This window comes from Cygnus atratus, unplaced genomic scaffold (genome assembly GCF_013377495.2).
Source record: "Cygnus atratus isolate AKBS03 ecotype Queensland, Australia unplaced genomic scaffold, CAtr_DNAZoo_HiC_assembly HiC_scaffold_47, whole genome shotgun sequence".
Lineage (NCBI taxonomy): Eukaryota > Metazoa > Chordata > Aves > Anseriformes > Anatidae > Cygnus > Cygnus atratus.
In genome coordinates this window covers 30,562-52,359 of record NW_026110073.1, presented here as the reverse complement: position 1 = coordinate 52,359, position 21,798 = coordinate 30,562, and the positions used below count along the sequence as shown (strand labels likewise).

General features: G+C 74.5%; 4 protein-coding genes across 4 annotated transcripts; 2 read left to right on the top strand and 2 right to left on the bottom strand.

The window, feature by feature from the left end:
• Nucleotides 1-90: 90 nt before the first annotated feature.
• Nucleotides 91-6,121, bottom strand: ATG9B (autophagy related 9B). Its single transcript, XM_035554286.2, has 15 exons — nt 6,038-6,121; nt 4,157-4,277; nt 4,028-4,071; nt 3,872-3,936; nt 3,634-3,798; nt 3,412-3,553; nt 2,560-3,308; nt 2,318-2,471; nt 2,066-2,245; nt 1,744-1,989; nt 1,389-1,600; nt 1,150-1,252; nt 816-906; nt 556-680; nt 91-461 (listed from the first exon to the last, which is right to left on the bottom strand). Exons 2-14 carry the CDS (start codon nt 4,254-4,256, stop codon nt 571-573), a joined length of 2,361 nt encoding a protein of 786 aa, XP_035410179.1. The 5' UTR covers nt 4,257-4,277; nt 6,038-6,121; the 3' UTR covers nt 91-461; nt 556-570.
• On the top strand, nt 4,876-10,445 carry ABCB8 (ATP binding cassette subfamily B member 8). The gene is made up of 17 exons (XM_050716859.1): nt 4,876-4,924; nt 6,401-6,547; nt 6,712-6,998; nt 7,087-7,242; nt 7,326-7,420; nt 7,511-7,616; nt 7,691-7,852; nt 7,956-8,041; nt 8,127-8,224; nt 8,310-8,415; nt 8,503-8,536; nt 8,630-8,766; nt 8,854-8,948; nt 9,089-9,222; nt 9,305-9,452; nt 9,538-9,788; nt 10,332-10,445. Exons 1-17 carry the CDS (start codon nt 4,876-4,878, stop codon nt 10,410-10,412), a joined length of 2,172 nt encoding a protein of 723 aa, XP_050572816.1. The 3' UTR covers nt 10,413-10,445.
• Nucleotides 10,446-11,154: 709 nt separating this feature from the next.
• On the top strand, nt 11,155-18,515 carry ASIC3 (acid sensing ion channel subunit 3; the record flags this gene model as incomplete). Its single annotated transcript, XM_035554328.2, has 12 exons — nt 11,155-11,224; nt 11,304-11,917; nt 15,360-15,510; nt 15,591-15,718; nt 16,388-16,538; nt 16,618-16,674; nt 16,843-16,996; nt 17,290-17,381; nt 17,471-17,550; nt 17,652-17,723; nt 17,845-17,897; nt 18,380-18,515. Coding segments are annotated over 12 exons (1,701 nt in total), but the record flags the coding sequence as incomplete, so codon positions are not given.
• A 287-nt stretch (nt 18,516-18,802) lies between these two features.
• CDK5 (cyclin dependent kinase 5) lies at nt 18,803-21,737 on the bottom strand. Its single transcript, XM_035554287.2, has 12 exons — nt 21,630-21,737; nt 21,449-21,537; nt 20,719-20,786; nt 20,588-20,648; nt 20,455-20,511; nt 20,274-20,369; nt 20,047-20,121; nt 19,847-19,943; nt 19,701-19,770; nt 19,499-19,559; nt 19,354-19,434; nt 18,803-19,247 (listed from the first exon to the last, which is right to left on the bottom strand). The coding sequence occupies exons 1-12, from the start codon at nt 21,664-21,666 to the stop codon at nt 19,161-19,163; spliced, it is 879 nt and encodes a 292-aa protein (XP_035410180.1). The 5' UTR covers nt 21,667-21,737; the 3' UTR covers nt 18,803-19,160.
• Nucleotides 21,738-21,798: the final 61 nt, after the last annotated feature.

Sequence of the window (21,798 nt, the reverse complement as noted above, 5' to 3'; positions counted from 1 at the left end):
CATTGCCCCGGTGCCACCCCCCCACCACCCCTGCCCCGGTCCCCACGCGGAGCCGGCGGCACCCCGGCGGGGCAGCGCACGCAGCACAACCAGTCTGTAAACCTTTATTTGCCCCTGGGGCTCCCGGGGCCGAGGGGGGTCCTGCGTCACCCCAGGCTTGGCCACAGCAGTGGGGGGGCCCCGGCACGGGGGGGCAGCAGGCACGGCAGCAGCCCCAGGTGCGCCGTGCCCCCCATATAAATATAGCACCTGGTGGGGCCGGCTGCCCCCGGCAGCGCCCCGGCCCCACGCCGCAGGCCAGGCAGCGGCACGGAGACACAGCCAAGCGGGGGTCCCCACGGTCGGGCCCCCGGCTGCAGCAGGCGGCGTCGAGCGGCCCCACGGCGCCCGGGCCCCGGCCGCCCCCTCCAGCAGCTCCCCCAGGCCTGGGGGTGCCGGGCGCTGTTGGTGCACCCAGGAACCTGCGGGGAAAGGGGGCCGTCAGGGGCACGCTGCAGCACATGCACCCCGTAGGTCCCGGCCCCGGGGGGTGCCAAGCCTCCCCTCCGCACTCACCGGAGCAATGGGCAGCTAGCCCGTCGTCTGCTCCTCTTCCTCCTCCTCCTCCTCCTCCTCTTCCTCAGCCCAGCCTCCCAGCGGCATCTCCCGGAGCTGAGCCTGCGAGGCGCGGGCAGCCGAGCCTGGTGCAGAGCTGGGTCAGGGCACTCTGTGCCCCACAGCCCCCCACTGTGGGGTCGGGGGAGCCCCCCAGTCACCCCCAGCTCAGCCCCGCAGGCACTGGGGCCAGCACGCATCTGGCACCCCGCGGCACTCACCTGCGGTCACGGAGGGCTGCTTGGGAGCCCCTGCAGCCACCCACAGCCCCACGGCCAGGGGCGCAGGGCCCTGCTGCTGCTGCTGGTGGAGCTGGGGGGGGAGAGGCAGTCACCGCTCGCTGCCCCCCCAGCGGGGGCACACAGCGCGGGGCAGCTGGGCTGGCCTGGCAGGGCTGGGGGTCTTGTGGCACAGGGCGGCAGGAGGGGGCTCGCGGTGACACCCAGCCAGGCGCAGGGTGGGGGGCTGCGGCTCAGGGATGGGGACAGGGGAGGCACTGGGGGTGGCAGGGGCACGGCCGCGGGGACACCACGGGGAGGGGGGCCGGGACCTCACCTCGTGCATGTAGATGGCGTGCAGGCTCATCTCGGCAGAGGCCACCTCGGCGAGCACGGCGGAGCGGCTCAGGCTGAGCAGGCGCGACTCACTCAGCAGCAAGCTGCGGGCAGAGCACAAGCACGGGGCTGACACGGGTTGAGGGCACCCCCCCACCCCCCCAGCACGAGCCCCCCCTGCCCCACGCCCACCCCGCGCCCCCGGCAGGGCTCCGAGCCCGGGACGCGTGGCGGCAGCACCTCTCCTCCGGGAGCAGGCGGTCGCTGTGGCAGCCGGGGCTGTCGGCGGAGGGGACGCGCGCCCGCCCGGGCAGCGGGGACGAGAGGGACGCCAGGACGCTGGCGGCGGCGCTGGCCGTGCTGCAGGGCTGGACGAAGCGCCGGTCCCGGGACACCAGCCCGCTGGCAGAGAGGATGGGGCGGGCCAGCACGCTGGCCAGCAAGCCGTCCGGCTGCGGAGACACGGCGGTCACAGCCGCCCGTGCCGTGCCGAGCCGAATCCCTGCCGTGCCGCCCCTCCAACTCCCCCCGCCCGGGGGGCACGGGTGGCCCTGGCCCACCGCAGTCCCCACGGGAGTACCCGCGCCCCACTCACCGCCGTGGCCGAGTCGTCGGAGAGCAGCGAGGTGCCCAGGGGCCCCTCGGCCAGGATGCGCTGGGCGGGCGGCGCGGCGGCCGCGTCCTGCTGCACCTTCTCCTTCAGGTGGCTGAGGAAGAGCTCGCTCTGCGGGGGCGGCTGCCAGCGCGGGTTGGTGATGGCGAAGTGCATCAGCGACAGCTCTGTCTTCCCGTTCTCGGCTTGCTGGTACACCGAGGCCTCCGTCTGCCCCGCCGACAGCCACTGCGGGGGAGCGGGGTGAGCGGGGGCAGTGGGGCTGCAGCGCTCGGCCCCGGCCCCCCGGCCCCGGCCCCCTCACCTGGGGGTTGCCGTGATTGCGGATGTCGAGCTGGGCGAAGGAGCAGATGTCGCCCACCCCCACCACCTCCACCGTGAAGTTGCGGAAGAAGTCGATGATGTCCAGGGCGCGGGCGGGCAGGGCGAAGATGAGGATGAGAGGGGTGAGGATGGGGCTCAGCAGCTCCTCCAGGATGAAGACCTGTGGGTGGGCAGGGGGCGTGTCAGGGGGCAGGAAGGGCCCCCCTTGCCGCGGCCGCCGGCCCGCGCTCACCGCCTTGTACTGGAAGAGCTGCGCCATCTCGTTGCGTGTCTCCGACTTGCTGGCATTGCCCTGCCAGTGGTCGGGCATGTAGTGGATGTGCGCCAAGACGCGCTGCAGCAGCTGCTCCGGGCACCACACCATGTGCTCGTCGGGGATGAAGGACCTGCGGGGCAGGGGCGGGCGTCGGACCCCTGCCACGGCAGCCCTGGTGCCTGCGGGTGGCACGGCACGGCACGGCACGGCACACCCACCTGGCCAGCGTGACCACGAGCCCCAGCAGGGTGATGGCGGTGAGGATGTGCTGCACGGTCAGCACGTCCTCGTCGTAGACGGTCAGGACGATGAGCACGGCCAGGATGGAGCCGGCGAAGAAGCCGACGTTCTTGGCCAGCACGGTGAGCAGCGGGCTGGTGAAGGAGTTCATGTACTTGGTGGCCGGCTTGTAGCCGCGGCTCAGGCGCGCCTGCAGCTCGTGGTTGAGCTCGTTGAAGTGGCGCAGGTAGTGGCGGCCGTAGAGCGACCAGCGCCGTGCGCCCAGGCTGCCCGGCTCCCTCTTGATGACCTCGGTGTAGCTGAAGAAGGCGTAGAGCACCTGCCACACCAGCACGAAGGGGCACAGCAGCAGGTTGGCCAGCCCCAGCAGCACCATGGTGCGCGCCAGGCGCTGCGCCAGCTCCAGCCGCGAGCCCGCCCGCTTGTACTGCGGCTGCAGGTTCCACTTGTTCTGGAAGAGCGAGCCGGGGCCCCAGAAGAGGAGCAGCTCCAGGTTGTACTTGAGGCCCTGCGTCAGGAAGACGACGTGGCCCAGCAGGGGCAGGCGGAAGCGGACGGGCAGCAGCGACTTGTTGACCATGGCCACGGTGTAGTTCTTGAAGCGCAGGATGCGGTGGTAGATGTCCAGCTCCGTCAGCTCCTTCTTGTGCACGCACATCTGCTGCTCGCGCTGCAGCGAGATCAGCCGCGCCTGCACCTCCTGCCAGCTGTAGTTGCACAGCCCGTCCTGCGCCGAGGAGAGGCGGGTCGCCGCGGGCACGCCGGCACCACCGCGGCACGGGCGGCTCCGGTGTGCCCGCCCCAGCGGCGCCCCGTCCAGCCCCGCTCACCGAGGGGATGTTCAGGGCCTTGATGTAGAAGGCGCGGATCTCCCAGTAGCTCAGCAGGCTGCACAGCACCTTCACCAGGCGGTACAGCCAGAACACCGCGGCCATCACCAGCAGGAAGATGACCCAGCCGTTGGCGCGGATCCTGGGCGGGCGGGATGGGCACACATGGCTCGGGGGGGGGCCCCACGGCATCGCTGTGCCCCCCGTGCCCCCGCTCCTCACCTCTGAGCGCACTGCGGCGCGGGCAGGATAGCGTCGGGCAACGTCACCTTGCTGCGCTCCGGGGCCGGTGCCTGGCTGTGGTTGAGCGGGCGGTTGGCGAAGAGGACGTCGTACTCCACGCAGCACAGCAGGAAGGTGCTGAAGGTGACGACGAACAGGAACTGCCTGGGGGGGCACGGGGCTCAGCGTGGGGGGGGGGGGGGCACAGCCCCGGCCCCTGCCCCGCAGTGGCACTTACACCAGTTCAAAGAGGTCGGAGAGCATCATGCAGGCGAAGCCGTTCTTCTGGTGGAAGTGGTAGATGTTGGGCGCGCGTTAAGGAACGTGCCCACGGTGCTGCCCCCCCGCACCTCCCCACCCCCCTGCAGGCGGGCATGCGGCCCAGCAAGGATATCTTGGTAAAGAAATTATCCAGGTTCTTGATGTGGTGCCAGGAGTCTGGCGGGAGAGAAAAACACCGGGGGGGGCTCAGCCGAGGCTACGTCTCCAGCCGCCCCCCCAGGCCGGCGGGGGGTGCCCCCACCTTGCAGCCCCTCGGTGACGTGCACCAGCAGCTCCTCCTCGCCGGGGGGGGAGTCCTCCTCGTAGTCCTCCAGCCGGTGGTACTCGGCCTGCGCTGCCATCGCTGCCTCCGGCCGTGCCGCCTGCGCGGGGCGGGATGGGATGGGACGCGTGCGCTGGCACCGGAGAGCCCCTGGCATGGGACCCCCAGCAGCGGGGCGGGGATGGGGCCCCCACCCAGCCCAGCCCCACAGGGGTGCCGTGCTGTGCTGCACCGAGCCAGGCTGAGCTGTCTGCCCCGGGGCCGGGCACAGGAAATGCCGGGGAGGCCACAGAGCGCCGCCCGCGTGCCCCGAATTCGGGTGGCCTGAGCTGGCCCCGCACCACAGCCGCGGGCACGGCCCCGGGCAGGGCCAGGCCGTCGGTCCCGTCCCACCGGCTGGACCACCACTGGCACCCGGACCTGCTCCGTGCGGTGCCAGCAGGGGCTCAGCTGCACCCAGCATGAGGTGGCCCCGGCCCCATGGCAGCGAGCACCCCACAACCCGCAGGGGTGGCCGGGACCAGGGCCCAGCACCGTGCCCTGTGGTCGGTTGGTGCCCGGGACGGGGCAGACCCCTTAGGGAAAGATGGGACCCCTGTAACCCCCCCCAGTGGGATAGGACCCCAGAACCCTTGGGGAAGGATGGGGCCCCTGTAACCCCCCCAAGTAGGATGGGACCCCACATAACCTAAGGCAGGATGGGACCCCCAGACCCCTTGGAGAAGGATGGGACTCCTAGAACCTGGGGCAGGATGGGATCCCCCATAACCCTCCATGATAGGATGGGACCCCAGACCCCTTAGGGAAGGATGGGACACCCATAAACTTCGAGGCAGGATGGGGCCCCCCCATAACCCTTGTGGACAGGATGGGCCCCCTGACCGCTTGGGGAAGGACGGGATGGCCATAACCTAGGGCGGGAGGGGGTCCCCCATAACCCTCCCAGATAGGACGGGACCCCCATAAACGCCCAGGCAGGATGGAACCCCAACCCCTTGGGGCAGGATGGGACCCCCGCACTCCCGAAGCAAGACAGGCCCCTGTTCCCTTGGGACCCCCACCCCCCGGGGTGGGATGGGACGGGACGGGACGGGACGAGCCCCCTCCCCGGGCGGGACGCTCCCCCCGCCCCGTACCGCCGCTCGGCTCCCGCTGCTGCTCGCCCGCCGCCGGTCCCGCGCGTGGGGCTGAGCCCGGCCCGGCCGCAGGTGAAGCCGCGCGGCCCCGCCCCGCCCGGGGCTGACTCACGGGGCCGGGGCCGTGATTCAGCACCGGGGGCACGGCGGGGCCCGGGGCGGCCGGGACGCGCTGTCCCCGCGCTGCCCCCCGGGATCGGGTGTCCCCGCGCGCCGCCCGCTCGTGACACCGCCCCCCGCGCCCCCCCCCGCCCCTGCCGGCCAAAAATAGCCGGGGGCCCAAAAATAGCCGGGGGCAGCGTAAACACCGGGGGGGGCTGGGGGTGCACGGCCAGGCGCGGGACCGCGGCCCCCGGGGAGTCCCCCCCCGACCCACCCCCGTCCACGCGTGTTCCCGCGGGACACGCGGGAGCCCCGGGACACGCGCCCCTGCGGGACTCGCTGTCCCCGCGGGCCCCTCGGTGCCCCCGGCACCCCCCCCGCCCCGCCGCGACCCGCCGGGGACACGCGCGCCCTCCGCGGGCACGGCCCCGCCGCGGGGATCGCGGCCCCGCCACGCCACGGCCCCCGGGACACGCGTGGGGACCCCCGAGCGGGGTGGGCTCGGGCACCGGGCCCGGACGGCGGGGCCGAGGCGAAGGCAGCGCACGGGCCCCGTCCCCGTGTCCCCGTGTCGCGGTGTCCCCGTGTCGCGGCGTCCCCGTGTCCCCGTCCCCGGGCTCACCTGGCGGCTCCGCCGTCCCCGCCGCTGGGCGCTCACACGGCCCCGCGCCCCCCCCGGGACCGGGCCTGCGCCCCCCCGCCGGGCATGGCCGCGCCGCCACCGGCACCGGCACCGGCACCGGCACGGGGGGGGCGCCCCGGGGGCTCGGCGGGGCCGCGGATCGGGGCCCGGGAGGGGGTCGGGGTCGGGGTCCGGACGCGGGGCGCGGAGCGGGGCCCGGTCTCGGTCCCGGTCCCGGTGGCGGAGAGGGGGGGTCCCGGCGCGGTGCCGCGGGCTGGGGGCTCCGGTTCGGCCCCGCAGCGCTGGGGCCCGGGCCGCGGTGCTGGGGCTCCGCCCGCCGCTGCCGGGGCCGCCCCTCCGGAGCCCGCCCCTTCCGTGCCGAGCCGGGCCGCGCCGAGCCGGGCCGCGCCGTGCCGGTGCCGCCATGCTGCTGCTGCTGGCGCTCGGGGCGCGGGTCGGTGCCCGCTCGGTGCGCGCTGCGCTGCGCCCGTCCACGGCCCCGGGGCGCAGGTAGCGGGGGGGGAAGGGGGGAACCGGGGTCCTCGGGGGGGTGTTGGGGGAGGGGAAGGGAGGGGGGGGAGCTGCGGGGGACACAGCCCCGCCCCCCCCCCCCCCCCCGTGTCCCTCGCCGCCCCCCCGCCGTGCCCGGGCGGTGCGCTCACGGCGCTCCCCAGTTGCAGGTACGGGGGGGGCCCGGCCGGGGCTCAGCGCCCCCCCCCGCCGCCCCGCGCCGCTCGCCCCGCGCTGCCTGCTGCTGGCCGCCCCGGCCGGCCTGGCGCTGGGCTGCCTGGGCTCGGCTGTGCGCTGCCAGGAGGCTGCTGTCCCCGCTGTCCCCGCTGTCCCCGGTGTCCCCGGTGTCCCCACCGACCCCACGCAGCCCCGTCCGGAGCCTGTGTTCGACTGGCCGGTCTTCTGGGCCTTCCTGCGCCCGCAGCTCCTCGCCCTCTCAGCGGCCGTGGTGGTGAGCAGAGGCGGGTGGCAGGGGCCGTGGTCCCATCCTGTCCCCATCCCCGTCCCGGTCCCCGTCCCGCTGACGCCCCGTCCCGCAGCTGGCCCTGGGCGCAGCCCTGCTCAACGTCCGCATCCCGGTGCTGCTGGGGCAGCTGGTGAACGTGGTGGCCCGTGGCGCCCAGAGCCGCCTGGCCGGGTACCTGCGAGCTGCGCGCCCGCCGGCGCTGCGCCTGCTCGGCCTCTACTGCCTGCAGGTGGGCACCGGCACCGCGCTGGGGGGGGGGCAGGGGGGCTGCACCCCGCACCCCGTCCCAAGCCCCCCGCTCGTTTCCCGCAGGGGCTGCTGACCTTCGGGTACATCGCGCTGCTGTCACGGGTCGGGGAGCAGGTGGCCGCCAGCATGCGCAAGGCTCTTTTCATCTCCCTGCTGCGGTACGACGCCCCGGGGGGGGGGACACAAACGAGGGGCGGTGGGGGGGGTCCCGCTGCAGCCCCCCAACCCACCCTGCCGCTGTCCCGCAGGCAGGACGTGGCGTTCTATGACGCCAACCGGACGGGGCAGCTGGTGAACCGGCTGACGGCCGACGTCCAGGAGTTCAAGTCCTCCTTCAAGCTCATCATCTCCCAGGTGAGGCCGTGGCACCGGACCCCCCCGGAACCCCATCCCGGTGCCCGGCCCTGCCACAGCCCCGTTCTCCGCAGGGCCTACGCAGCAGCACCCAGGCGGCGGGCTGCATCCTCTCGCTCTACCTGCTCTCGCCCAAGCTCACCGGCCTCCTCCTCCTCGTCATGCCCACGCTGGTGGGCGCCGGCGCCCTCGTCGGCTCCTTCCTCCGCAGCCTCTCCCGCCGGGCGCAGGAGCAGGTAAACCCCGCGCCCCTCACCTGTGACCCCCCAGGGGCAGAGCCCAGGGCCACCCCGTCCCGCCGGCTGCCCTCTCCCATGTCCCTCGTCCCTCTCGGCGCAGGTGGCCAAGGCCACCGGGGTGGCAGACGAGGTGCTGGGGAACGTCCGCACCGTGCGCGCCTTCGCCATGGAGGACCAGCAGGCGGGGTGAGGACGCGGCGGGGTCCGGCAGTGGTGGCACGGGGCGGGGGGGCGCGGGCTGGCCGCGGTGCTGTCACCCCCCCGCCCGCAGGCTGTACTGCGCCGAGGCGGAGCACTCGAGCCAGCTGAGCCAGCGGCTGGGGCTGGGCATCGCCGCCTTCCAGGGGCTCTCCAACCTGGCGCTCAATGGTGAGTGACCCCGCGGGGGGCAGGACCCGCGGGGGGGGTCAGGACCCACAGGGGGGCAGGACCCACAAGTGCCCCATGCCTGCAGGCATCGTGCTGGGGACCATCTTCGTGGGCGGCTCGCTGATGGCCGGGAACGAGCTCTCGCCTGGAGACCTCATGTCCTTCCTGGTGGCCTCGCAGACGGTGCAAAGGTGAGGGCAGGGCCCCCATGCTCCCCCCGCCTCGCTGCCACCGCCTCAGGGCTCACCCTGAGCTTGGCCTCTCCCCTGTGCCAGCAGGTCCATGGCGAACATCTCCATCCTCTTCGGGCAGGTAGGGGGGGTCCCACCGGGTCCCCGCGCTGACCCCCAGCTGCTGGGGGGGACGGGGGCACTCCGGCTGTGTCCGTGTTGTCCCCCCCCCCAGGTTGTGCGTGGTCTGAGCGCGGGCGCCCGCGTCCTGGAGTTCATGATGCTGGAGCCCAAGGTGCCGCTGCGGGGGGGCGCCTCCATCCCCAGCCACTCGCTGCTCGGCCACGTCGCCTTCCACCACGTCTCCTTCAGGTGAGCCCCCGGCCCCAGCCCCAGCCCCTGCCCCGCCGACCCCCCCGCTGCCTGCAGCCCCCTGAGCCCCCGCACCTCTGCCCGCAGCTACCCCACGCGCCCCGGGCACCCCGTCCTGCGGGACTTCAGCCTCAGCCTGCCCCCTGGCAAGACCGTGGCCATCGTGGGACCCTCCGGAGGAGGTACCAGCACAGCCCCTTCCCGACACCCCTGGGGCACAGGACCCCCGTTGGCTGGAGGCAGGGGTGAGTGCGCTGCCCAGTGCGCTCCAACGAGGCTGGGGCCGGGACCTGACGCTGCCCCCCCCGGTGCCCCCGCGCAGGGAAGTCGACGGTGGCGGCGCTGCTGGAGCGCTTCTACGAGCCCACGCAGGGCAGCATCACGCTGGACGGCCACGACATCGCCTCGCTGGACCCCTCCTGGCTGCGGGGCCAGGTCATCGGCTTCATCAGCCAGGTGCGGGGCGCGGGGGGGCCGGGTGCGTCCGGGGGGGGGGGCCGGGGCCAGTCCCGGCGCTCAGGGCCGAGCGCTCCCGCAGGACCCCGTGCTCTTCGGCACCACCATCATGGAGAACATCCGCTTCGGGAAGCCGGGCGCCTCCGATGAGGAGGTGTACGCGGCCGCGCGCCTCGCCAACGCCGACGGCTTCATCCGCAGCTTCCCCGAGGGCTACGGCACCGTCGTGGGTGAGCGGCGGGGCGGGGGCGGGCGGGGGGCAGCGGGGCGGGCGGGGGGGGTCGGGGGCACCCACCGCGTCCCCGCGCTCCGCAGGCGAGCGCGGCGCGGCGCTGTCGGGGGGGCAGCGGCAGCGCATCGCCATCGCGCGGGCGCTGCTCAAGGACCCGGCCGTGCTGGTGCTGGACGAGGCCACCAGCGCGCTGGACGCCGAGTCGGAGCGCGTGGTGCAGGCGGCGCTGGAGCGGGCGGCGCGCGGGCGCACGGTGCTGGTCATCGCCCACCGGCTCAGCACCGTGCGCGGCGCCCACCTCATCGTCGTGCTGGACGGCGGGCGCGTGGCCGAGGTGGGCGGGGCGGGGGGCGGGGTCACCCGTGGGAGGGGCAGGGCGGGGTCGTCTGGGGACAGGGTGAGGGGCGGGGCGGGGTCATCGGGGGCAAGGGGCGGGGCGGGGCCATGCGGGGCAAGGGGCGGGGCTTGGAGGGGGGTCCTCTAGGGAGGAGCAAGGGGGCGGGGCTTATCTCAAAGTAGGGCGGGGCTTGGCGGAGTACCCTGAGGGTGTGGGGCCGGGGGGCGGGGCTTGGCTCAAAGTGGGGAAGGGCTTGGGTGGGGTTTCTCCGGGTGGGGGGCGGGGCTTGGGGGGTTTCATTCATGGGTGGGCAAGGGGCGGGGCTTGGCCCGGGGAAGGGCGGGGCTTGGAGAGGGGTCCTCTAGGGAGGGGCGGGGGGCGGGGCTTGGCGGGGGGCTCCAGGGAGGGGAAGGGGGCGGGGCTTGCTCGAGTGATGGGCGGGGCTTGGAGGGGTTCCTCGGGGGGCTTGGGCTGGGGGCGGGGCCTTTCCAAAGTGGGCGGGCCCGGGCCGTGCCCCGCCCGGTGACGGCGGCCCCGCAGGCCGGCACGCACGAGGAGCTGTGGCGGCGCGGCGGGCTGTACGCGGAGCTGACCCGGCGGCAGGCGGCGGAGCGGCGCTGAGCGGGGCGGGGGGGGCAATAAAACGGTGCCGGACACCGGCTGTGACGTGTGCGGGGGGGCCGGGGCGGGGCGGGCAGCGGCGGCAGTTCCGGGAGGGGGCGGGGCACCGGGGCGGGGGGCGGGGCCGGGCTCCGTGCTGCCCCTAAGCCCCGCCCCTCCGGCGGGGGGCACCGGGAGGGCACCGGGGTCCCGGGGGGGCTGGGCCCGGCCCGGCTCCGTTCCGTTCGGTTCGCCCCGTCCCAGCACGGCCCCGGGAAGGGACCGGGGCGCTCCGCCGCCTGCCCCTGGCGTCCCCCGGCCGCTGTCCCCCCGCGGGGCTCCTCCGGGCGCTCCGGGACCCCCCCGGGCCGGACCCGGCGCTGCAGCACGGTCTCGGCTCCCCGCCGCCCGGGACCCCCAGGCCTCCCCCCGGAGTTTGCGGCAGCCGCAGGGGGGTCCCCGCCCGCCCCCCGGCAGGGCAGCGCCGGGGCTGGGGGCCGGGGCGCAGCGCGGGGGGGTCCCGGGGACGGAGGGGGCTGCCGGGGGCCGCCTCGCCGCCTCCCTTCTGAGCCCCCCTGGCCCAGCCTCTGCCCGCCGCGGCCCCCCCGGGCAGCTCTCGGCCCGCGGCACGTCTGCGGGAAGCTCGCGGCCCCGGCAGCGCAGCCGCAGCCTCGGCGCCGTGCACGGGGGCGGCCCCGGGGAGCGGCGGGGCCCGGGGCGGCGGCAGCGGAGCGCGGAGCCCCGGGGGAGGCGCCCGGCGCGGGGAGCGCAGCAGCCGCGGGGCGGCGGGGCCGGGGCCGGGGCCGGGGCTGGGGCTGGGGGCGGCGCCGCACCGGGCGCGGCCCCCGGAGAGCGGCGCCTCCCGCGGCGGAGCGGAGCGGAGCGGCCGGGCCGGGCCGGGCCGGGGCTGGGGCGGCGATGGGGCGGGGGCGGGCGGCGGCGACCGCGGGACCGGCGGCGGCAGCAGCATGAGGGGCGGCGGGGAGGGCGGCGGGGGGGGCCCCGAGCCCCTCTCCAGCCTGCGGGCGTTCGCCAGCAGCTCGTCGCTGCACGGCATCAGCCACATCTTCGCCTACGGCGCCGTGTCGCTGCGCCGCGTGCTCTGGAGCGTGTTCTTCCTGGGCTCGCTGGGGCTGCTGCTGCTGGTGTGCGCCGAGCGCGTCGCCTACTTCCTCACCTACCCGCACGTCACCAAGCTGGACGAGGTGGCCGCGCACAACCTCACCTTCCCGGCCATCACCATCTGCAACCTCAACGAGTTCCGCTTCTCCAAGATCACCCGCAACGACATGTACCACGTCGGCGAGCTGCTGGCGTTGCTCAACGACCGCTACGAGATCAGCAACCCGCAGCTGGCCGAGCCCGACGTGCTGGCCGCGCTGCGCGACAAGGCCAACTTCAAGAACTTCAAGGCCAAGCCCTTCAGCATGGCCGAGTTCTACAACCGCACGGGCCACGACCTGACCGACATGCTGCTGCAGTGCTCCTTCCGCGGTGCCAACTGCACCGCCCGCAACTTCACCGTGGTGAGTGCGGGATGCGGTTGTGCCAGGGGGCCTGGCCGCAGGGCGAGGTCGCGCTGGGGGACGGGGCGGTCACCGCTCCTGGGGGCTGCAGGTGGCCGGGGGTGTCCCTACGGGGCTGGGCAGCAGCGTGCAGGGGCTGTGTCGGCGCCGGTGGGCACCCAGGCGAGCCCCTTCCTTGGCACCGCCGGCCTAGGCACTGCGGTGGGCTGGGTGCTGGCCGGTGGTGCCCCCATCCCGTGCCCACCACGGGGGCGCCAGGCAGCTGGGAACGGTGCCCGTGCTGCAGCCGAGCAGCCTCCACCCCCCTGCCCTCCCCATGCCATCAGCACCCACTGCTGCCGTGCCCCGAGGCGTGCTGCAGGCCCTGCACGGGACGAGGGAGCTCAGCCCCAGGCACCTGTAGTGAGTGCAGCGCGGTGCCGGGAGCTGAGCCTCCGGGGGGCAGTAGCAGCGAGGAGGGGCCTCGTGTACGCTGTGCAGCCGCGATGGGCGCCGGGACCCCCATCCAGCACACTCAGCACCGCGGGGTCCCGCTTGTGGCAGAGGTGAGACCCACGCAGGCAGTGCCTGGCCACGGGGTGGGGGGCTGTGGGGCCATGGGGCAGGTGCCCTGGTCGCTCCGTGGGAAAGGGGCATGTTGATCAGGAAACGTCTGTCCGCCAGCACCCTCGTGTGCGCATTCTGCTCCCCAGTCCCCACCGCAGTCAGCACGAGCTCGGCGCGCGGTCACGCCAGCGACCGCCGCCAGCCCGACACTTGGGAGCAGGAAATTAATTCATCTCTGCAGCTCTGTGCCAAGGACTCCCCCAGGCAGCCCTGGGCTGCGGCACCCCCTCCCCGGGCTGTAATCCCCCGGACCGGGTGCTGCGGCGGGGGGGCCGGTGGGGCGGGGGCAGGGCGCGGGGCCGAGCCGGGGGTCTTGGGGCCAACGCCCGTTCTGCCCGTGCCACCTGCCGCTCTTGGGGCCGCTGCTCACCACGTTCCCGGCTCACGGGCTGCACCGGGCATGTGTGGCCCCGGTGCTGGCAGCAGGAGTGTGCGCAGCAGTGCCCTGCCCGGAGCCCAGCCATGCCCCCCCAGCAGCACGGCTCAGCCCCGCCGCTGGCTGCACCGGCTGCAACTTTGCCTGCTAAAAATACAGCGCTAATGCGCGGGCTGAGCGGGGATTAGGGTCCCGCTGCCCCCCGCCGCCACCCCGCGCTCCGGACACCGGCTCCCACTGCGGCGCAGGCACAGAGGTGGCTGCGTGCGGGCACCTGGCCGTGTGACGGGGGTCCCAAGCCTGGGCCGTGAGCGGCGGGGGGCTCACGCCGCATCTGTGCCCCCAGGGCCCCCCCGAGGCAGTGGGGGCGGGGCTGGGACATATGGTCCCCGCCGTGGGGTGGAGGTGGGAGATGGTTGGGGCGAGCGCTGCGCGCGCAGGGGCCACGTCCCCGTCCCCATCCCGTCTCCCCCAGCCAGCACGTCCCAGCGCTGGGCCGCCGGTTGCCATGGCAGCCCCCCCCCCCCATGGGCAGCGTTGCCATAGCGATGGCTCCCCTCTTTGGGAGCTCGGTACTGCAGTAGCCGCCCCCCCCCCCCCCCCCCCCCGCGGTGGGGTCGGGACGGGACCGCCGGGGGGGGGTCCCACAGCCACGTGCGGCCGTGGGACAGGGCTGGGGGCTCGAGGCTGCAGCAGGCCCGAGCAGCCCACCCCTTCCCCTGAGCCTGATGCAGCCCCTCTGGGGGGGCTCTGTGGGGCCCCGCAGCCTGCATGGGATGGACTCGGTGCAGGGGGCGCGGGGCTGGGCGCAGGGGGGTGCAGGGTGCGGGGGCTGCTCTGCCCGGGGGCTTTGGTAGCAGGGAGGGGTTCTCACAGATCCGTGGGGTCTCGGCTCTGGCTCGCACTGTGGGTGCTGGCGTCCTGCTCCCTGGGGTCCCCGGCACTGGGCAGGCGGGTGGGTCCCAGCAGGGTGACGGGCTGTGTCCCCGCAGGGTGATGGGCTGTGCCCCCACCGCCCGGGTCTCCGCTGCCGCCCTGCCTCGCGCCCGCTCACGTGTCCCCCGCGTCCCTGCGCTGCCCCGCGCTGGCGCTGAAACCCAATCCCCCTGCAGAGCCGCGCCGCAGGACGGGGCCACCATGGCCGCGCAGCTGGGCAGCGGGGCGCGCGGGGCCGCCAGCCTGGCCGCCTTCGCCAGCTCCTGCACCCTGCACGGGCTGGGGCACGTCTTCGTGCCCGGGGCCCCCGCCCCGCGCCGCCTGCTCTGGGCCGGCGCCTTCCTGGCCTCGCTGGGCGCCTTCCTGCTGCAGGCCGGGGAGCGGGTCCGGCACTACGCCGCCTACCCTCACGTCACCATGCTGGACGAGGCGGAGAGCCGCGTCCTCGTCTTCCCCGCCGTCACCCTCTGCAACTACAACCGCATCCGGCGCTCCCAGCTCACCCCCAACGACCTGTTCTGGCTGGGCAAGGAGCTGCTGGCCGTGGAGCGGGAGGACTTCTCCCGCTACCTGCGGGCGCTGGGGCAGCCCGCGGACTTCACCGGCTTCTTCCCCAGCAAGAGCTACGACCTGGCCGCCTTCTACCAGCGCGCCGGGCACCCCATCCACGACATGCTGCTGAGCTGCCGCTTCCGCGGCCAGGACTGCGGCCCCGAGAACTTCACCGCCGTGAGTGCCGCTGCCACCACCGTGGCCACTGCCGTGGCCACTGCCACCACCGTGGCCGTGGCCGGCTCTGCTGCAGGCAGCTCGGCCCTGGGCAGGACTCGCAGCAGCCCCCATCCCCTTCCCCATCCCCTTCCCCATCCGTATGCCCGGCCAGCTCTGCCCCCGGGGTGGCTCTGTCCAGGGCAGGGCTTGGGCAGGACCCAGGGCAGGGCAGGCTGAGGAACGATGGGATGTGCAGGCTGCGGGCTGTGGGGTGCACAGGCTGTGGGGCGGTGGGATGTGCGGGCTGTGGGGTGATGGGATGCACAGGCTATGGGATGCACCGGCTGTGGGGTAGTGGGGTGCACAGGATGTGGGGCAGTGTCTTTGGGGCACGGCACCTGCCCACCCTTTCCGTCCCCAGCCCCAGGTGCTTGGTGAAGCCCCCCACAGCGCTGGCAGGGGCAGCTCCTCTCGCCCACCCCCAGGGACATAGGGCAACGTGGGGGCTGCAGCACCAGGGCGCATCCAGGGGAGCCCAGCGGTGCCAAGGCACCTCCCGGCCCCTCAGCACGGGATCAGCCGCCGTGGGGCCGGGTGGGCTCCAGCACCGCTGTAGGACGGCGCTGGGGCAGGGGCTGCGGCCCCATGCTGGTGCCAGCGGGGAAGGGAGCAGCGCACCGGCCCTGCCCTGTGCCGCGGGGCCCTGCAGGGTCCCAGCCCCCGGCCCTCCAGCCCCACTCGGGGCCCTGTGGGGCCCAGCTCCCGTCCCCCTGCCCCAGGGCAGGTGCTGAGGCTGCTGCCCCCACCCCACAGATCTTCACCCGCCTGGGCAAGTGCTACACCTTCAACTCGGGGCAGCCGGGCACCGAGCTGCTGACCACGCTGCAGGGCGGCGCGGGCAACGGCCTGGAGCTGATGCTCAACATCCAGCAGGAGGAATACCTGCCCGTCTGGGGGGACACCGGTGAGGACCCCGCGTGCTGGGGGTTGGGGGGGGGGGGGGAGAGGAGGCCCAGCCCTGCATAGCCCCGCGCTGCCTTGCAGACGAGACATCCTACGAGGCGGGGGTGAAGGTGCAGATCCACAGCCAGCAGGAGCCCCCCTTCATCGACCAGCTGGGCTTCGGGGTGGCGCCCGGCTTCCAGACCTTCGTCTCCTGCCAGCAGCAGCGGGTATCCGGCGCCTCCCGCACCACGCGGGTGCACCCCAATGCTGGGGGGGCACTGGGACCCCTCCCCGGCACAGGCAGCCCCCGCTGCGGGGACCGAGGCTGCCCCAGGCTCCGGCACTCCCTGGGCAGGGACGTCCCGTGCGGTGCCGCAGCTCGCGGGCACTGGTGCAGCGGCTCTGGCAGCGCGGCGTGGGGCAGCCCTGTGCCGGGGCCGCTCGGTCCCTGCCGCAGGCTCGGGCTGTGCCCCCCCACCGTTCCCCCCGGCTCCTGCCGAGCAGCCTGCGGGCAGGGGCGGCAGCCAGCTGGCGCAGCCAGACACCTAAATTTAGGTGCCTCGAGTGGGCGTCTCCATGTGTGCCGGTGCTGCTGGTGTGGGCAGCAGCGCTGCCCCTGCCCCTCTCTGCTGTCCCCCCCCCAGTGCGCCCCCACCCCCCCTCACAGCACCAAGCCCGCGGTGCTGGTGACCCCCTGGCTACACCAGGCCCTGTCCCCGTGGGGTCCGGAGCCCCCATCCTCCAGTGTCCAACATGGGTCTCCCCTCTTGGCCCCACCATGGCTCTGCGTTGCCCACCCGTGGGATGGGGCCACCGAGGCAGGTTGGGGCCGTGGGACGGGGCCGTGGGACGGGGCTGCCAGCGCTGCCGAGTTTTCCTTAGCACCGGCCCGGCAGCTGGTGTACCTGCCCCCGCCCTGGGGGGACTGCAAGGCCACCCCCATCGAGTCCGACTTCTTCACCAACTACAGCATCACCGCCTGCCGCCTCGACTGCGAGACGCGCTACCTGGCCGAGAACTGCAACTGCCGCATGGTGCACATGCCGGGTGAGTGGGGGGGCGGCGGGGGAGCGGGGACCCCCCTGGGACCCCCCCAGCACCCCACGACCGCTGCGTCCCCCCACAGGCAACGCCAACGTCTGCACACCGGAGCAGTACAAGGAGTGCGCCGACCCTGCGCTGGGTAGGTGCAGCCCCGCGGTCCCAGCCCCGCCGTCCCCAAGCCCGTCCCGGTCACTTCCACTGGGGATGTACGGGTCTGGGGTCCCACCGGCAGCACTCGTGGGACACGTGCAGGGCGGGGGGCTGCGGGCCTGCGCCCCCCGTCCCAGCCCGTGCCCCCCCCCCCCAGACTTCCTGGTGAAGAAGGACAGCGAGTACTGCGCCTGCCGCACGCCCTGCGACATGGTGCGCTACGGCAAAGAGCTCTCCATGGTGAAGATCCCCAGCAAGGCCTCCGCCCGCTACCTGGCCAAGAAGTTCAACAAGACCGAGCAGTACATCGCGTGAGTGCCGCGCGGCCCCGCTGCTGCCCATGGTGCACGGCACGGCACGGCACGGCCACGTACCACCCCCCAGCACGCAGCACTGCATGGAGCAGCACGGCACGGCATGGCCTCCCAGATGCAAACCCGCCCCAGCACTGGGCAAACCGCACGGCACAGCATGGCACGGCCCCGCTGTGCCGCCCCCAGCGTGCACGCAGACCCCCCCGTCCCACCCGCGGCACGGCGCAGACCCCAGCTCGTCGCCGCGCCGGATGGCTCGTCTGCCTGCCCCAAACCCGCCTGTCCCCCAGGGACAACGTGCTGGTGCTGGACATCTTCTTCGAGGCCCTGAACTACGAGATGATAGAGCAGAAGAAGGCGTACGAGGTGGCGGGACTGCTGGGTGCGTGCCCGGCTGGGGCTGGGGCTGGGGCTGGGGCTGGGGCTGGGGCTGCGGGGTGGCCGCGCACCAACGCCGCCCTCGCGCCCCAGGCGACATCGGGGGACAGATGGGGCTCTTCATCGGCGCCAGCCTCCTCACCATCCTGGAGATCTTCGACTACCTGTACGAGGTGAGGCTGCCCGCGCCACGGGGCCGCTCGCCTGGCCCATCCCTCGGCCCCGGCACCCGCAGGGCCGCGGGCGGGGGGCGCTGACCTCTCCCCTCCCAAAGGTGTTTCGGGACAAGCTCCTGGGCTTCTACAAGGACAAGAAGCGGATGCGGCGGAGCAGCAGCAGCACCCTGGTAACCCCCCTCCAGCGCCCCGCAAGCCCCCTGCCCCGCTTCCCCCCCCGGCACCTCATCCCACCCCATCTGCGGCCCCCGCGCCTCATTGTCTCCTCTCTGTCCGCCCGCCCTGCCCCAGGAGCATCCAGCCGTGCCGGGCAGCCCCGCCGCCGCGCTCCCGCCCGGGCCCAGGTAGACACCGCGCCGCCAGCCCAGCCACGGGGACCCAGGGACACCGGGGGGGGGGGGGGGGGGGGGGGCGCGGGGCGAGGACGGCGGCAGGGCCCCCCCACGTCCCCCTCCATCCCAGGCTTCTCTCGGCACCATCCGCGGGGCCGGCTGCGCTCCCATCCTCATGCATCACCCCCGGCATCGTGCCACCGTCCCCAGGCACGGCAGGGACAGCGCCAGGGCCGTGCCCTGCCCCGGGGTCGGGGTGGTGCTCCGGCAAAATGGGGGGGCTGTGGTTGGGGGGGGGGCCCTGTGTGTGGAGTGTGTGTGTGGGGGGTGTGTGTGTGTGTGTTGGCTCCCACAGCGCACATGGATGCCATGACACCGTGCACAGCTTGGACAACAGCTCCAGTCCTCTGGGACCCCGTGGGGAAGCTGAGGGGGGGTGGAAGCAGCCCCCCCAGAGCCCTCCCCCCAACTGCTGCCCCCCATCGTGCCCCCAGAGTGCCTGCCGCCCCCTGCGCAGCCACGCGGACGGTGTCGCCTTCGCCCCGAACGTGCTACCTCGTCACCCGGCTGTAGGCGCCCTGGAGGAGTTCGCCTGCTGAGGGGCCCGGCCCCGCACCCCCGGCCGGCCGGGGGGGGGCTGGTGGGGAGCAGACCCCCCCAGCCCGGCACGGTGCCCAGGCGGCAGGGGGCTGCGGGGCTCCCCGTGTCCTTGCATGTGCTGCTTGTCCCCACGTCCCCGCTGTACGTGCGCCTCCCCGCGCCATTAAAGTCCTGCCCCACGCGGTGGTGGTGTGGCTGTGCCTCGGGGGGGGCCGGGGGGGGGGTCCCACCCCGGGGGGGGGGTCCCACCCGCCACCCCCCCACGCAGCCTCAGGCTGTCCCTGCGGCCCCCGGCTGCACCAGGAAGGAGGCGGCTCGGGGAGGGGGAAGCTCTTTATGTCTGTACCAAACACGCACAGCCACCCGCGTGCAGCGCGGTGGGAAACGCGGTGCCCCCCCCGGAGCCAGCACCGGGGGCCCCGTCCGCTGCCAGGGCTGGGGAGAGGTGGGGGGGGGCGCGGGGGTCTGGCCCCCCAGGTCCTGCACCGGCACGCCGGTGCCCCAGCCCTGCTGCTGGGGGGGCAGAGGCGGCCGAGCCAGCGCCCGGCACGCGGGGCAGGCGCGGGGGGCGCTGGATAAAAACCTAATAAATAGCGGGGAGGGGGGGGGCCGCGGGGCGCTTGTCCCCTGCTCCCCCCGCCGCGGGCCGCGGCTCCGCGCGGGACGAGGCCAGACCTAGGGCGGGCAGAAGTCCGTGAAGTAGGGGTGCTGCAGCGCCTCCTCCGCCGATATCCGCTGCACCGGGTTGCACTTCAGCAGGTTCTGCGGGCGGCACGGGCGGGGGGGGTGAGGCCGGGGGCTCCCGGAGCAGCCCCCCCTCCCCGCACGGCCTCGGTGCCCCCCCCCCCCACCTCCCCGCGGCGCTCACCTGCAGCAGGTCCCGGCCGGTGGCGTTGAGCTTGGGCACCACGTTGACGAGGGAGGTGGTGGCGGGGTACATGGGGTAGGGCTGGGGAGAGCCGTGAGAGCCGGGCCCCGCGCCGGCCGCCCCCCCGCACCCCCCCGCGCCTCACCTTGTAGTCGGGCAGCTTGGCCATGGCCGGCCACTGCTCCTCCGTGGGGGTGCCCAGCAGCGTGGGGGCGGCCGCAGTCAAGGGCCACCGCTCCGGGGTGCTCGGGAGACCCCAGCCCGGGGACCCGCGCGCCCCCTGGCCCCATCCCAGCTCTCCTCCTGCACCCCCCCCCCCCCCCGCCCCCCGCGCCCCAGAAGGATATCGGAAAATCCTCTTCAGCTGGTCGTCCACGTCGTTCCCCGGGAAGAGCGGCCGCCCCGCGTTGGCCAGCTCTAGGCAGGGAGCGGGGATGAGCCCCGGCGGCCCCGCGGGGTCCCGGCCCCCCCCCCCAGGGCCGCCCCCAGCTACCTGCGAAGATGCAGCCGGCCGACCACATGTCGATGGAGGTGGAGTAGAGCTTGGCGCCGAACAGCACGTCCGGGGGCCGGTACCACAGCGTGACGACCTGCGCGGGGGCGGCGGGGGGACGCTCGCGGCGGCGCAGGCGGGGCCGGGCCCCCCCCCAGACACCGGCAGCACGAGTGCGTCCCGCCGGCCGCCCGGCTCACCTCGGCTGAGTAGCAGCGCACGGGGATGCCGAAGGCTCGCGCCAAGCCGAAGTCCGCCAGCTTGAGCTCCCCGTTCTGCGGCGAGAGCTCCGGGTCAGCGGGGTCAGAGAGCCCCGTGCCCGGCGGCAGCCGCTGCTCCGCGCCCTGCTGCCCGAAATGACCCGAGGGACCCCAGAGGGACCCCAGAGGGACCCCAGAGGGACAGACGGCCCCCCCCCCGGGCTCACCCTGTTGATGAGCAGGTTCTGGGGCTTGAGGTCCCTGTGCAGGACGTTGCGGCTGTGGCAGAACGCGAGGCCCTTCAGCAGCTGGTACATGAAGGACTGCAGGAGGGAGCGCGGCCGTGAGCGCGACGTGCCCGCCCGGCACCGCCGCAGCCGGGCGCCCCCTGCCCCCCGGGACCCCCACCTTCACGATCTCGGGGTCCAGGTCCCCGTTGCAGCTGTCGAAGTACTTCTTCAGGTCCTGGCGGGGAGGCAGCGGCGGCGTGAGGGCGCGGCGGGGGGCCGGGGGCCGCGTGCCGCACGCGCCGGGCGCTCACCTGGTCGCAGAACTCGAACACCAGCGTCAGCTTCTTGTCGCTGTGCAGGACGTCGTGCAGCCTGCGGGGACGGCGGCACCTCGCACCGGGTCCCGGGGGGCACGCGCCCCGCGGGGCCGGGCCGTCCTCACCTGACGATGTTCTTGTGCTTCAGCTCCTTCAGCAGGCAGATCTCCCGCAGCGCCGAGCTGGGCACGCCCTGCGGGGCACCAAGCACCGGGTCGGCACGGCACGGCACGGCACGGCATGGGACCGCTCGGTATGGCCCAGCATGGCACGGGACCACTTGGCACGGCTCAGTATGGCACGGGACCGCTTGGTACAGCGCGGCCCAGCCTGGCACGGCACGGGACCACTTGGTATGGCTCGGATTGGTATGGCCCGGCACGGCACGGCGTGGCTCGGTACGGCATGGGACCGCTTGGCACGGCTCAGATCGGCCTGGCACGGCACGGCGTGGCTCGGTACGGCATGGGACCGCTTGGCACGGCTCAGATCGGCCCGGCGCGGCTCGGTATGGCTCGGCACGGCACAGCACAGCCTGGCATGGCACGGGACCGCTCAACACGAGTCTGGTCGGTATGGCACGGGACCGTTCAGTATGGCTCAGATCGGCCCGGCACGGCTCGGTATGGCTTGGCACGGCACAGCCCGGCCCGGCATGGCACAGGACTGCTCAGCACGGCTCGGGTCAGTACGGCCCGGCCCGGCCCGGCTCGGTATGGCCCGGGCCTGTTCAGGATGGCTCAGATCGGCACGGCTCGGTATGGCCCGGCTCGGATCAGCCCGGTACGGCTCGGTATGGCCCGGGACCGCTCGGCACGGCTCGGATCGGTCCCGGCGCAGCCCCGGCGCCCTCACCTCATCGTCGTCGTCCAGCCGCACCCGCTTCAGCGCCACGATCTCGTGCGTCTCCCGGTTCTTGGCCTTGAACACGGTCCCGTAGGTGCCTGCGGGCAGCACGGGCACCGGTACCGGCACCGGGACCGGGACCAGCCCCTATCCCCGCCCCCGTGCCCGTCCCGGTCCCTTCCCCCCGCACCTTCCCCGATCTTCTCCAGTTTCTCGTATTTCTGCATCGCGCCGCGCTCCGCTCCGGGCCGCACCGACCGGCCGCCGCCGCGCCTCCCGGCAGCCCCCGCGCCGGCCCCGCCCCTCCGGTACAGCCACACCTCCCGGTACGGCCCCGCCTCCCGGCAGCCCCCGCGCCG

Excerpts from the sequence above, each read along its gene's own strand:
- ATG9B (XM_035554286.2), bottom strand. The coding sequence starts at position 4,256 with ATGGCAGCGCAGGCCGAGTACCACCGGCTGGAGGACTACGAGGAGGAC. Across the intron at positions 3,799-3,871 it reads TCCGACCTCTTTGAACTGGT|GCAGTTCCTGTTCGTCGTCA; the intron begins GTAAGTGCCACT and ends GTGCCCCCCCAG. Across the intron at positions 907-1,149 it reads ACGCCATCTACATGCACGAG|CTCCACCAGCAGCAGCAGCA; the intron begins GTGAGGTCCCGG and ends CTCCCCCCCCAG.
- CDK5 (XM_035554287.2), bottom strand. The coding sequence starts at position 21,666 with ATGCAGAAATACGAGAAACTGGAGAAGATCGGGGAAG. Across the intron at positions 19,944-20,046 it reads TGCGCTGCTACTCAGCCGAG|GTCGTCACGCTGTGGTACCG; the intron begins GTGAGCCGGGCG and ends GCCCCCGCGCAG. Across the intron at positions 19,248-19,353 it reads CCGGCCGGGACCTGCTGCAG|AACCTGCTGAAGTGCAACCC; the intron begins GTGAGCGCCGCG and ends TGCCGCCCGCAG.
- ABCB8 (XM_050716859.1), top strand. The coding sequence starts at position 4,876 with ATGGGACCCCCAGACCCCTTGGAGAAGGATGGGACTCCTAGAACCTGG. Across the intron at positions 9,453-9,537 it reads GGGCTACGGCACCGTCGTGG|GCGAGCGCGGCGCGGCGCTG; the intron begins GTGAGCGGCGGG and ends CGCGCTCCGCAG. Across the intron at positions 9,789-10,331 it reads ACGGCGGGCGCGTGGCCGAG|GCCGGCACGCACGAGGAGCT; the intron begins GTGGGCGGGGCG and ends GCGGCCCCGCAG.